At 40.2% G+C, this 14,375-nt stretch overlaps 1 protein-coding gene across 2 annotated transcripts in view; it reads left to right on the forward strand.

Moving 5' to 3' along the window:
• LOC128734043 (L-lactate dehydrogenase) overlaps positions 1 to 14,375 on the forward strand; it is a 198,913-nt gene that overhangs the window by 177,091 nt on the left and 7,447 nt on the right. The window contains exons 1-3 of one of the 2 annotated variants that reach the window (XM_053828023.1): positions 8,357 to 8,591; positions 8,816 to 8,951; positions 9,024 to 9,141. In XM_053828023.1, the coding sequence (XP_053683998.1) occupies positions 8,829 to 8,951; positions 9,024 to 9,141 (241 nt within the window). In that variant the 5' untranslated portion in view covers positions 8,357 to 8,591; positions 8,816 to 8,828. Of the gene's footprint in view, positions 1 to 8,356; positions 8,592 to 8,815; positions 8,952 to 9,023; positions 9,142 to 14,375 lie in introns of those variants that run through there. The other variant, XM_053828022.1, reaches the window with a different exon arrangement.

Here is a 14,375-nt window from a genome sequence, read left to right on the forward strand (position 1 = left end):
ATTTTGTCGCTATTTGGTCGTACTCCGTCTTCAGAGACTGTATGACCTAAAAACTGAGTTTCTTTTCTAAAAAACTCGCATTTGTCAAGTTGAATTTTTAATCTCGCGTCCTTTAGTTTTTCAAGCACTTGAGATAGATTTTTTGCGTGTTCTTGAAGGGAGCTGGAGAAGACAATTATATCGTCCATGTAGACGAAGCAGCATATTCCGATTAAGTCTCTTAGAATGCAGTCCATGACTCTTTGAAACGTCGCTGGGGCGTTCTTTAATCCGAATGGCATACGAGTGAATTCGTATTTGCCACCGTTTACCGAAAAAGCGGTTTTTTCTGTATCTTCCTTTGCCAACTGAATTTGGTGGAAGCCAGAAACCAAATCGATCGTTGAGAAGTATTTTGCTTTACCTAATTTATCCAGAATATCCGTGATTTCTGGTATGGGATATTTATCATTGATTGTTTTTTCATTAAGTTTTCTATAATCAATGACTAAACGAAATTTCTTTTTGCCAGACGCATCAGGTTTCTTTGGGACTACCCATACAGGAGAGGTGTATGGTGATATAGATTCCTTGATTATTCCGTCCGCAAGCATTTTCTTTATTTGGTGTTGTACCTCACTTTCGTATACGTAAGGGTATTTGTACGATTTGGAGTGTACTGGCACATTGTCGACCGTTCTGACGTTGTGCTTTATTTTGTGGGTGAACGACAGTTTATCTGTCTCCACGTAAAGAACGTCTCTATAGTTGTTGATCACTTTCTTGAGGGCATGCTTCTCTTCATCATTCATGTGATCGTCTCTAAATGTGTATTTCGCAGGGTCGACCGTTTTTGGTAAATCCGTCAGGTCGAACGGGTCATTTTCAATTTCTTTATCTAAGTCATTAGAAAGTTTGAGTTCGTTTGCGTTAATTTCGATCGATGTTTCTGAGTGATTTTGCACTGCTATAAAAGCTACGTTGTTTGTGCTTCTGTAGAGGCCTGGTAATATTGAAAAATTGTCGAAAGGTTTTTCTTCTTTTACGAGAAAATCTCCATCATTTTTTGTTCTGATTTTTACAAATTGAAATTTTTGTTCTGTTAAGTTTATTTTATGTTTTTCGGGGAATCTCTTTTTCATATGGAAGGTCTTTCTACCAATTTTCAAAATGTTTTTGCTAACATCGATTTTCGCATTAAGATCTCGTAGTGACTCGTATCCAATGAGTCCATCAAAAATTTTATGAAATTCGAAAATGAAAAATTTTAATTTTTTGTTAATTTGAAATGGGTCAAATGATGCCGATTTATCTATGATGTGTGTGCCTTTTATATTGGTCACTTTTGATGTTGGCTCTATCTTACAGTTTTCAATATTTACGTGTGCTGGCGATATGTAATTTTTGTTCGCTCCTGTGTCGATCAAAAATTTCATTTCACCTTTTGAAGTTTGGATAGTTATGTACGGAACGAAATTGTTGTCATTTTTTGTTATTTTTTTCTTTGTGGTGCTTCTTCCACGTGAAAATTTAATTCCTCGTCGACAAAGTAATCGTCGTCGTCCGAGTTAAGCACGTTTTCGTCTTGTTGCTGTGAGGTGTCAAATTCGTCCTCGCAGTTTTTGCGTTCGGTTTCATGGTTGTTAACCTCTGTATGAGCCCTTGCCGTTCTCATTGAAACGTCGTCGTCCGGTGGGGCGGCTCTTGTTTTAAATTTTCCGGACCCATAAGATTTTGTATGTGGGTTATTGAAATTTGAGGTGGACGGTTTTGCGATGAATTGGTTACTATTGTTATTAAAATTTGTAGGCGGTTTTGAAATATTAACGAGAGGTACATTTGGATTATTAAAGTTAGAATTTGTTTGTCTAGCGTTTTTGTTGATATGGTCGGATGGCGGTCTTTTATTAAATTTTTGTCTGTATGCAGCATTCGCGTATTGGGTTGTGATGGCATAAGCCTCCTCCAGGCTTTTTGGCCTGTAGCTTCTGACATGCATTGGTAAATCATCCGTCAGTCCGTCTATAAATCTGGTGAGCGTTATTAAGCTCACTAGGCTATTTATTGCTTTTGTTGAGTTAACGTAGTCCTCCATCATTGCTGCTGTTGATTTGATAGCAGTATCGATGGTCTTTATTTTGTTATAATATTCAGTTAACGTCTTTTTTCCTTGGGTAATGTAGAACAAGGATTGAATATGCGACGTTAGATCGCGTCTGTCTCCGTAGGAGTTTAAAATTACTTCCTTGATTTCTGCCCAACCGTTCGGGTTACCAGCAGCAATCAAAATTTCTTTTGCCTCTCCCGTAATTTTATTTTTCACTGCCCTGACCAGTTGACTATACACCGGTTCGTCTTGATAGCTTTTAAAAAGATCAAGAGTATTTTCGGCGTCCTCTAGCCAAGCGTGGGTCTCTTTTTTATTACCCGCAAATGTTGCTAAGTTTTTAATGGGGTCTGTGGTCCTAAATTGTAAGAAGGGATCCTCAGCTTTTGCTTTCAAGTGTCTAATTTGACCGATTAGTTCGTTTTGGTTGTTGGTTAGGCTCTTAATGTGCTGGAGCAAACTTTCAACTGTAATTTGTGGAATCGGAACTGGTTGAACATCGTCCAGTTCCGTATCCGAAAGGTCTGATTTAAATTCAGCCATGCTTGAGTACGAATACGATATTCACTTTATTCACTTACACTGCGCTTTCGCGATTAGTGGTTAGTTAGTTTTATTTTTTCTTTTGTGATATTTCAGGTGTCTGCTTACCGCTGGTGGGGGCTCGCACCTCTGAATTAGTATGGTTTTTGATTAAAAGTCGTGGATTACTTACAGGTAGATTATTCTCATCTCCTGGAGCCTGGGTAGATAGTGTCGGGTTCCAAGTGGCGGGATTAATCCTCCTTTGTAGACTTGGTGATTGTGCTACTAGATATTCGCTCTGTTAACACTGTTCACTTCGTTTAACCACTTGCCTTAAGACTGCGCCAATTATGCTATAAAGTTTCACGTTAGCATAAAAAAATTTATTCACTATACTTTTAACACTTGATCGTTCCTAACTACACACAAGACTGAATTGAAAATTAATTCTATAAGGCTTATATCTACTGAATCTGCTGATGCGTCGTTTCCTCGGGTGGTTCGATTCTGATTCAACCTTTGTCCGCGTGGTTCGATCGGGTCTTGCAGTCGTCATCGGTTGTTGATCGATGGTTGCGTTGATGGTTTGGTTCCTCGGTTTGTTGCTATGGGTCCCGGCTGGGTTTTCGCTGACGTCTTGACTTCGGGTGCGCTTTGGTCGGGTAGTTGTGGTGTAACGTATATATCCCATTAATTATGGCGGTCACAAAACCTTCATACGAATTGAAAATCACCTCTTAAATGGGAAAGATTGAGGTATATTTGGGTAACCTCCATCACTGTTGGCCAGCCAGCGCCATCCTGTACGCCTGGCATTTGAAGCCTCCCATCAGATGGTTGTCGCCATTCTCTTTTCTGCATAGTACACACCTTGGTTGCTTTGTGCAGTCTCTTGCAATGTGTCCCTATTCACTACGTTTTTAGCACAGATCAGATCTGTCAGGACCTTTGCAGTTCCTCGCCAGATAGCCAAGGCACATACATTTAATAGATCTCTCCATTTCCTTCGTTGTTCGAGAAATGTCTCTCAGTGAACACACTGGCCACCCTACTTTTACACCCAACTTCAGGTACCTCGAGTAGTAGTAGGTCGATTCGACGTTGTCTTCATACTACGGTATGTCCCACGTAGCCGGATTGTCAACGGGACGTCTCCCACACCACATTCAACTTTCAGCGCGTTCAATAACTCTCCCTCCGTAGTGATCTCATCCAGGTCTTCGATCACTGTAGCTTACGTTGGGGCTCGAACGTTTAGACTAATCTCAAGTTATTAGTCTTGACCTTGAAATGTGGTCATACATATATATTAATATTTTTTGAAACGATTTTTTTTTCCTGTATGGACTCATCACTGCGACCAGTATGGTTAGATCTATTGTGATATCGCCCGGGTGTTTGTTGTATAACCCGCACTGCATTTATTTGGCTATAGTCGCTATTGAGTGAGCGATATGCTTATTGAATTTTTTTTTTTTTTTATGCGTGCTTGTGTGTAATTGGGTACCCTTCTTTCAATGCTTTACTCTACTTTACCCACCTCGTTCCACATGACAGCGCGCAGTCCCCAATTATAGTCATCCCTGGCGTAGCAAACCAGTGCATTTTTACTATAAGGGTCTCATTTTTGCACTGTTAATAGGCCATATCGGGATAATATAGAACTCAGCATGAAGGAAGGGCAATGAGGGGCCTGAGAATAAACCCATGCTAACCCATGAAACGATGGTTCTACAATTGATGAAGGGACGGTAGGGGAAAGAAATGAAAATTTTGGTGAAGGAGGGGAAGAGTGGAAAGGAAGGGGGGGGGGGGGGGGTATTGATAGCTATGCTTGACAAGTAGTCATTTTGACTCCTACCTTTTGTCCAATGCTGGAAGGTGCATGGGTCGAACCAAGCTATAATCTGAGATTATAACCGGATTCGAACCCACAACACCCGCCAGGGCATGTGGTTCGCTGGTACTTGTACCTTTGAACCATAGAGGCGCTGGACAAAAGGAGACCGCAAAATCCACTTCTCAAGAATAGCGACGCGTTTGGTTGATAGGCCCCTATTGACTCCTACCTTTTGTCCAATGCTGGAAGGTATATGGAAGCATTGATGTAGGAAGCGGCTCAATATGTGTCGGTAACCCAACCAAACGCGTCGCTATTCTTGAGAAGTGGATTTTGCGGTCTCCTTTGGTCCAGCGCCTCTATGGTTCAAAGGTAAAGTACCAGCGAACCACATGCCCTGGCGGGTGTTGTGGGATCGAATCCGGTTATAATCTCAGATTATAGCTTGGTTCGACCCATGCATCTTCCAGCATTGGACAAAAGGTAGGAGTCAAAATGACTACTTGTCAAGCATAGCTACCAATAGCCCCCCCCCCTTCCTTTCCGCTCTTCCCCTCCTTCACCAAAATTTTCATTTCTTTCCCCTACCGTCCCTCGAACGTTTGCCTTATTTGCAAGTGAAGGCCGAGCTCTTGATTGTAGGATCCTTCTTCAGCTCGAAGAGCATTTATCCTTTTTGGGTGCATATGGTTCTATCCACGTTCTCCCCTATTTCCTTCAATTCCGGGTCTTCCGTCACTTTCCGGAGAATTACTTCATACGTTGCTTTGTCAGTAACTTCAATAATCAGAGCATCCCCCTCGTAGCTCTCTCTACGGTGCTTGTGTTTGTCCTTCATCTTGTCGTCTTTTCCCCCGTACTTCTTCCACCTTTCGCTTCCTCTCCTTCTGGCTTCCGACAACACACTATGCGCTGCTTTCGCTATTTTACTCCGGCTCTGAGATCTTTTTGTTTTGTTTTTTTAAATCTACTTCTTCAGCCGGTGTCTCTCTTTTTCGCGTCTCCGATCGTGGATTCAGAGCAGGGCTTGAAAAGGGATCGCAAGTTGAATGTGACTGCTGACTGCCGTGAATGCGATATTTTCCGCATTCAACCTCCGCTTTTTGAACGATCATTAAATCATCAAATCAAATTTTGACTGTTTTTTGAATCCAGTCAATCTGCCGCTTGCGCTGCTGCCGTCTTACAATTCAGGCGGCCTCTCTGCAAAAGCACACAGTCGTACTCTCGCTTTGCGCGTTCATATGAAGAATCTGAACTGCAAACTGACTGGAAGCATAAGACGACGTATTTTTTCGTGTCTCTTTTTGTCTCCAAATCCGCTGCTCACAGTAATAGTTTGTCACCCGGATGCAAGCAAAATGTTCGTTTGTATTTAACGGAGTCCAACCGACTTCTTCCATGCACATGTAGTGGTTGTTTTTTTGTAGTAGGTTGAATATATGATAGCGCGTAACGCGGTTGCTCTTCGTTAGCGTGGGGACTGCATGTCATTTGACTGTTTTGCAGTCATTCGCTGCTCCAAACGGTAAAGGCAACTTGATCGAAACGAAAATGTCAAAAAGGCATAGAACGCATTCGTTCTACTGCGTTCAATCGACGTTTGACTGAGCAAACTGCAAGTTGTGTTATGCATAGCGTTCGTATTCCACCACTAAACGGACGGTGTAAACTTGAATGTACGTTGATGTGACTGCGGTAGAAAAAAAAGGATCGTTCGAAGCCCTGATTCAGAGGTCTCTTCAAAGTCTCGTTTTTTACCGCTTCTTTCTCCGCAGCAACCATCAACGCTTTCTCAACAGTCTCATCTCTTTTTCTTGACGTATCCTGCTTCCATTCAGCGGCTTTAATGCTCGTCGCTAAATGCCTGATCTTCAAATGGACGTTACTCCTACCCTTGATGAACTCATAGAGTTCGTTCACCTTTCGCTCAATTTCCGTCATGGCGGTTGTCCCAAGCAGACCTTTTGGATTGTACCACTGTTAACTTTCGGAGTAAACATCTGGCTCGGGGGCTCCGTAGCCGCAAGGTTACCGAGTCTGCTTTGACAAGCGAGTGGTCGTGGGTTCGAATCTTAGTAGAATCAAGCCATTCGATGTCAAGTGACTTTAGCATGGGTTTATTCTCAGGCCCCTCCATTTACCCTTCCTTCGTGCTGAATTCTATATTTACCCTCTGAAGCCTCTTGACAGTGCAAATGTCCCTCCTATAGTTAAGTGTACTGGTCAGAGGTACGAATGAGTCCTCGCCAGGGACGGCTATAATATGGGATAGTGCTGGCAGCGAGGAATAAGTGGGTAAAGTAGATTAAGCTTTGAAGGAAGGGTAAACCCCAATACACGCAAGCACGCATAAAATTTAATAAGCATATCGCTCACTCAATAGCGATTATAGCAAAAAGAAATGCAGTGCAGGTCATACAGCAAACACCCGGGCGATATTACAATAGATCAACTATACTGGTCGCAGTAATGAGTCCACACATGGAAAAAAATGGAAAAAAAAAACATCTGGCTCGTCGAGGTACCAGACTCTCCCTGGGTTTCTGGTTGTCATATACCGCGAATGGTGGTTTCTGCGGCCACCGGGGTTAAAACCGGTGACCGAATAAACTTTCAGCTTCTAACAAACACGTTCACTCCTATGTCGTCTTCAGTTCCAGCCGGTACTCAACGTCGTCTGAGCTTGTATTTGTTTTTCCTTCGGTTTTGTTTAATTTCATTTTATTATTCTTCATGTTTCTGGGTCCTCCCTCCGGGTCGCTATCTCCGGTCGTTATAGATAGTCGCTTTTCGTGGTTGTCTTTGCGAGCATGGAGGCCATGATAGGGATAGGGTACCTTATGGAAACCATGTTCAGAATCAGATCTGCGTAAATCAGGAATGGTCAATCTGAGCCTACTACCCATCAACTTTGGTGACGAGTTTCGAATGTACCCGAAAGCCTGCCAGGGTTTTAACGGGACTAAAGAAAAGCAGTTGGCTAATACATACAGTCACTTGTAGGAATTAAACTGCAAAAAAAAATTTAAGATTAAAACTTCATAGTAAAGATGATTCCTTTACCGAGTTAGAGGTGTCCTGGGAATTCGCCTTTTGGATTCTCCTACAAGAATCCTGGTTCTGTATGAATCTTATGCAGAATTCCTATACACGATTCCAATGCGAGGAAGCCTAGAGAATCTTTGCGAATCTTTTTGTACGTCCGGGTAGTTTCTTGTTTGCGTATCAATTCAAATTTAAAACTGAACAGTGTTGGACAAACAAGAAAAATATTTCAATTCCAATACTTCTATTAAACTATCCGCAAGCAGTATGCGTCCATTATTCAACAGAATAACGTCAAATTACATCATTTTTAGTCAATGCTCCGCATGGCGTCTAGCTTCTACTTGTTTAACGGTACCATAGAGGCGTCGCTGCAGCAAATGTGCGAGACGCATTCACACTCACAACGTCACTGTTCAAACTCACTAGGAGGAATCTCGTTTTGTCAAGTGGGTGGTGTGGTGTGCGAATTCCAAAACATTACCAACTGTTCGACTATCATGCGAGCGTTGATGACGATGACGTATCTGATGAAAAAGAGAATGAGAGAACAACGAATAAACAGAGCAAATGGGTGAAAATATACCTAAAGAGAGCGAAAAATTTAATATTACTGGAATTTCATGATATTTTCCCAACTTGCACTGGGAACACACATAAACAGGTAAATTTTCAACACGCTTTTGCCTTTACCCAAGCGATAAATGCATTAAGGTATATCACCCGCACAAGCGGGGAAACCCAAAACCCTACCACTTCAGCTTGGCGGGAAGCTCAACGTTCCACGAAACCGTCATCGTCATGAGCGCCGCTGCACCGTCATCAGCAACTTTCAGTAGATATTTCTCACAGTAAAAGCAGCAACAACAGCTACAACCATAAACCGAAAAAGGTCACCTTCAAGTCTCTTTCCGAGAGGATATCCAACGTGGGGTGTAACGCATCGAAGTTTATATTCTTCGACTGGGTCGCAACGTACCGTCATACGTATTTCGTCGGTCGCACAGTTCGTACGTGGTAACCCCTCCAAGCGCGTTGTAGTGGTTCTCCAGTGCAAATATTGGAAAAAATATAATTCAGCTCTAAGCAAACGTGAGTAGCTTTGTTAGTCATTCCGGTGATAAGAGACATATTTCCGCTGTGTGATAATCAAAATTTGCCAGCTATAATTAGACCCAATCAAAATTTTGGTGACGTATTTCAACAACTGAAATCAATCCTAGTGCCGAAACAGTGCCGGGTTTTATGCTTCAATGTGACCTTAGCAGCATCCAAAATAGTGACCTATTTTTTTTCAACTGCTTAATTAATTCCAGAACATCAGAAAAAATGTCGGTGAAAACTAAGCTCATGAAGGAAATCGCCGAGCCGATGACCACCTCGGGCAACAAGGTGACCATTGTCGGTATCGGTCAAGTCGGCATGGCATGTGCCTTCAGTATTCTGACCCAGGTGAGTGCACCGGGTGTCCTTGTTTAAAGATTTATTTTTGTAATCGCGTTGAAAAAATCCCTTACATTGCAGAGTGTGTCCAGTGAAGTGGCCTTGATCGATGTCAATGCTGACAAACTGCAGGGAGAAATGTTGGATCTGCAGCACGGCTCGGCATTCATGAAAAATGCCCAGATTCAAGCTAGCACAGGTACGTACATTCTTACTCCCTTGGAATAGTGCTGGAGCAAGTTTCGACCAGGTGATTGACTTCCGAGCCATACATACTTTCGCTATCATTGAAATACCCTTGGGGGAGTGATGCTTCCACTTAGAGAAAATTATCGTTGAAAAGTAAAAGTTAGCCTTTGTGCATTACATGTAGGGAGAGAATCAGTCAAATTCGAACGTTGCTACCGTATGTGAATGCCAGCTGGTTCTGTAGGGAGGTATTCCTCTCGCTGATAAGCTACCGTACGGCATGAATATGAGATGGAAAATCGCACAGTTTTACGGTCTGTGTTATAATATTGCGCATGCCTAAAGTTCATATGGAATATGAAAATTTGCTCCCGGTGCTCGCAGTGAGCCATCGCACTTCTCTTCGAATAGAGGACTGCAGCAGCTACAGCAAACACACTGGCGGTGTTGGTCTGTTTCGATTCTATTTTTCGAAAGGCATCTGCAGATTCATCTCGAGTTTTGCAATGAAGATACATATACAGATTGAGATTTATTATTATTAATTTGATGTAAAGCGACAGCTTAAACATAAACCTCGTTTCTTCAACAAGAAATTAGTCGGCAGTACCATTTCGACATCAATGAACAATTTTTTGAAAATATCCTTACTTCTTGGAATATATTTTGAGCAAACCAAACTGGTTTCGGAAATCAAAAGGCAAATAACAGTTAATTTCGAAGTAACAGTTTAAAAAAACTAAACGTTTTATAAAAATATTTTATAAAACTTTTGTCCTTCCAACGTTGCGCGGGGACGTAAAAAAACAAAAATATTTTGTTTTAAAACAGCATGAACATTTTACCGGTTTTACCAGAAATTTAATCGTTAAAAATAAATCTATTTTTTGTTTTCGTTACTGTTTTCCATGCAAAAACCTATAAATGAGAGACAAAATCGAAAGAATTTTCTCACCGCCTTTCGATCATCGCATTGTTTGAACTTCCACTTCCTTTCGGTGCTTAAAGCTTTAACACTTTGCACAGTCGTCTTTCGAGTACTTTAGACTATAGATTCTACAGAGAATTAATTTTATGTGCAACATTTTACTTTTTAAAGCCAATTGGGGGTAGCCATATTTCTTCGTTGTTATCTGAAACATATAAATGCGTCTTCAATCAACATTTTCATGGAAAACAACATCAAAATTTAAAAGTGATCCGATTATGTTCAAGTATTGTGTTTTTAATGCTTTTCAGAATTTTTAATTTCTACTTTCTTTAAAAATTCATAACTTTTAAACCACTGACCCGATTTTGATGATTTTGACGCTAAATGAAAGCAAAATATCTTTGTCGAGTGCCTTAGTAGAATTCGGAAATTAGAGAAATAAAAGTAAAGGTAAAGGCTTATTAATAAGCTTTTCAGTCAAATAAAATTGGGCTAAAACTCAATATTTGTACAACTAATCGTAAGTAACAGTTTCAAGTTTCATAAAGATTTCGAATTCAATTTTAAATTCAATTTCAAGTTCAACTCAACAATTGAAACTCAATTTCAGGTACAAATTCAAGTTTAATTTCAAGCACTGGCGGGCCCAGATATCAAAAGCATGCTTTAGCCTGGAAAATTCAAGTAATCGTAGGATGACGGATTAATTTTCACGCAATTAATTTACTTATCGCTAAAATGCCGGTCAAGTAGAGTCAAACTTGCGAGTCCGATTACGAATTCTATAGAAAAGGCGCAAAACGTGCCCACCAGTGGACTTGAAGTTGGATTTGAAACTAACCTTGAAATTGGACTTGAAATCATATTAAAATGTGGATTTGAATTTGAAATCTGGACCTCAACACCCAAGAATAGTGATTGAATTAAGACTTGAAATAGGATTGTAAAATTGCACTGTAAATTAGGCTTGAAACTGGACCCGAAATTGCACTTTCAATTGAAATTAAATAAGAATTGAACTTGGGTATAAAATAACGTTTAACAAGTATCAAATAACAAGTATGAATCCGGCATTAAATTAAATTTAAATTACATGTAAAATTGCGCTCGATCGGTGTCGAAATTGGAAATCAATTAGACTTGAAGTTGGACTCATATTGAACTTAAATTGGAGTAGAAATCGGCAGTGCTTGGAAATCTCATATTCAATTCATGCAATACAGTACAGTACAGTATACTAGTATAAATGAAATGAGCTCAGCATTGCTAACCTGAAACCGACCTTTCGAGCGAATCACCTGCGTTCATGTTCGTGATGTTGTCTACATTCATTCATTCTCGACAATAGTGAATGAAATCAAATGTGAATCATTCAATTATTTTGAACTGTCGACAATGGCAAACGAAATTGCAATAAACGTAAACATTGTTCCGAAGTTTTAATTGATTTGTTCCAGGCAGGTTTTGGTTGATTTTAAAAAGCAGGCAGTTTAAAAACTAAACTTTGAAATCAAAAATATCAGTCAAGAGCAAGAAAATTGACTGACAGATTAGTTGAGCAATCATTCAGCACTGCAATTCATCAATGAATTGTTCTTAAGGGTAGAAAACTCAGAAAGGCAAACACTGTCAGCAATTCAATAGTTATGTCCATGAGCTGATAAATAAGAAAATACTACCAGGGGTGAAACTGTATGCGTTGAATGCCTTCATGCAGGGCTGTCGATTTGTTCGAGCACTGGAAGCAGTGTTGCCACATGTACAGATTTATCTGGAAAAGTACAGATTTTTTCGAATTTTTTGGTACAGATTCTTTACGGTACAGATTACAGATTTTTGCCAAAAAGTACAGATAGGTACAGATTTTTTTGAGTGCCAAAAACTCTGACTTTTTTTTTCATTGCTGTTTCTTGAAATCAATAGAGAAGCTAGTCTTAGTATGAATCAAAACAAAACAAAACGTTTTACCTTTGTTTATATCTAAGTTTAGTAGAGATATGTGCGAACATCATCAAACAAATAAATGATTTGAGACTCGTGCATTTTTTTAATGCTAACAAACCAAATTTTTCTATGCAATAAATATTTTAATGGTTCAGATTTTGGTACAGATTTTTGAAAGAAAAAGTACAGATGAAAAAGATTTTTGCCCCTTCTAGTACAGATGAATATGTGGCAACACTGACTGGAAGTCGGACTTGAAATTGAAACTTGAAGTCGTCAAAGTACAATGGCATAGAAAATTGGATTTGAATTGTAGTTGAAATCGCAATTAAAATTTTATTGGAAATTAGACTCATATTGAACTTTTTTTTCCTCGTTGGGTACAATTTTCCACTGCGACCAGTAATTTGATCTATTGTGGAAATATTAAACCTAAAATTTAACCTGGAAATGTAGGGGATTGTCCCCTGTTGTGAAACGGCTTCAGTTGTGAAACACCCATCGTTTTTGACGTGTTTATTAAACTAGCACTACCAAATTACTAGCAACGGCCCGTCTCATTGTACTCTACCTTTTGAGCAAACAACAACCAAAATACAGCTTGTAGGAAATGTGTTCGAAAAACATGCCCGAAAAAGTTTTTTAGAATGTTGTAGGAAATGTGTTCGAAAAACATGCCCGAAAAAGTTTTTTAGAATGTTTTGGGATTGATTTTTTTGTGTTTCAAATAAAATAAAAAAGGCAGTAAAATGCATATAACCTTAGTTTTGGACCTCTATTTCATTTCACAGACAGATTTTAAGTGAAATAATTTACTCAAAAAATATTACATAAATTTTTACAAACTCGTCGTTCCCGGTTGTGAAACAGTGAAGTTCTCCGGTTATGAAAAATCAGAAAAACGATTATTCAACACTTTAATGATCACAAGCATTTTCAACACACTTTTCAGGCACATGAGAGCCAAATCCGCATATTTGAGATCTCGAACTTCCTGGTTTTACATACATTGATTACAATTTAGATTTAGATGACTAAATTAAGAAACTGATAAATTACTTTGCATTTAAGCTGTTTTCCGTTAATAAATGAATTTGAATATTTTATTTTCATTTCATATTTCTTTATTTTCTTCTTTATTTTTATTTTCTTTTATGGATTTTTCGAAGTGTTTCACAACCGGGAACACTTTGTTTTTGGTCAAAAAATTCTATGTCTCCCAATTTCGCTACAATTTTTTTGTTTCAAGCAAAAAATATATGCTGTCTTTAGCAAAAACATACGTAAGTCTTCAATCTTTCAAATGCTTTAAAAAGATTTGGAATTAAATAATCCGTTCAAAAGCTATAACCAAAAAACAAAACCTGTTTCATAACCGGGGACATTCCCCTACTTGAAATTTCATTTATAATTGGAAATGGGATGGTACGTAAAATTGGACTTGAAATCGGTGTTGAAATTTCACTTGAAACCGAGATTAAATTAGACATGAAATAGGACATGAAATTGGAGTTTGAAGTGCGTCAGGGGCACGCACAGTTGTGATTCGATTTTGCTCTCTTGACTGTACCGCCTCATTCTTCTTCTTCTTCAGCAGCATAGAGCCGGGGTGGCTCGTGCTGTTTCAAGCACTCGTCTCCATTCAACTCGGTCTTGGGCCACTCGTCGCCAATTTCCTAGTCGTCTCAGAAGTCGCAAATCGCTTTCGACCTGGTCGAGCCATCGTGCACGTTGGGCCCCCCTGTTCCTGGTGCCGGTGGGGTTGTTGAAGAGGACCGTTTTCGTCGCACTGTCGTCCGGCATCCTTACGACGTGTCCGGCCCACCGTAGCCTGCTAACTTTCGCTAGATGTACGATGGGAGTCTCCCCAAGCAGTGCCCGTAGCTCGTGATTCATACGCCTCCGCCACTCTCCGCTTTCAGTTTGTACTCCGCCAAATATCGTCCGCAGCACTTTCCGCTCAAACACGGCAAGGGCGCGTATGTCCTCCGTAAGCAGCGTCACGGCTTCAAGTCCATAAAGAACTACTGGTCTAATAATGGTTTTGTACATTGTTAGCTTCGTGCGGCGGCGTATGCTTCCTGATCGTAGCGTTTTACGAAGGGCAAAGTAGGCCCGATTTCCCGCTTGGATGCGCCGCTGGATCTCCTTACTAGTGTTGTTGTCCGCGGTCACCAGCGATCCCAAATACACGAACTCTTCTACCACTTCTAGTTCGTCGCCGTCAACGGTTACCGTCCGTGGGAGGCGCGCATTTGTTTCCTTTGAGCCTCTTCCTTTCATGTATTTGGTCTTCGACGCATTTATTTTTAGCCCAATTCTCCTAGACTCCGCTTTCAGTCTGGCGTAGATTGCCTCCGCCGTCGCAA

The sequence above is a fragment of the Sabethes cyaneus genome, chromosome 2 (genome assembly GCF_943734655.1).
Source record: "Sabethes cyaneus chromosome 2, idSabCyanKW18_F2, whole genome shotgun sequence".
In the NCBI taxonomy this organism is placed as follows: domain Eukaryota; kingdom Metazoa; phylum Arthropoda; class Insecta; order Diptera; family Culicidae; genus Sabethes; species Sabethes cyaneus.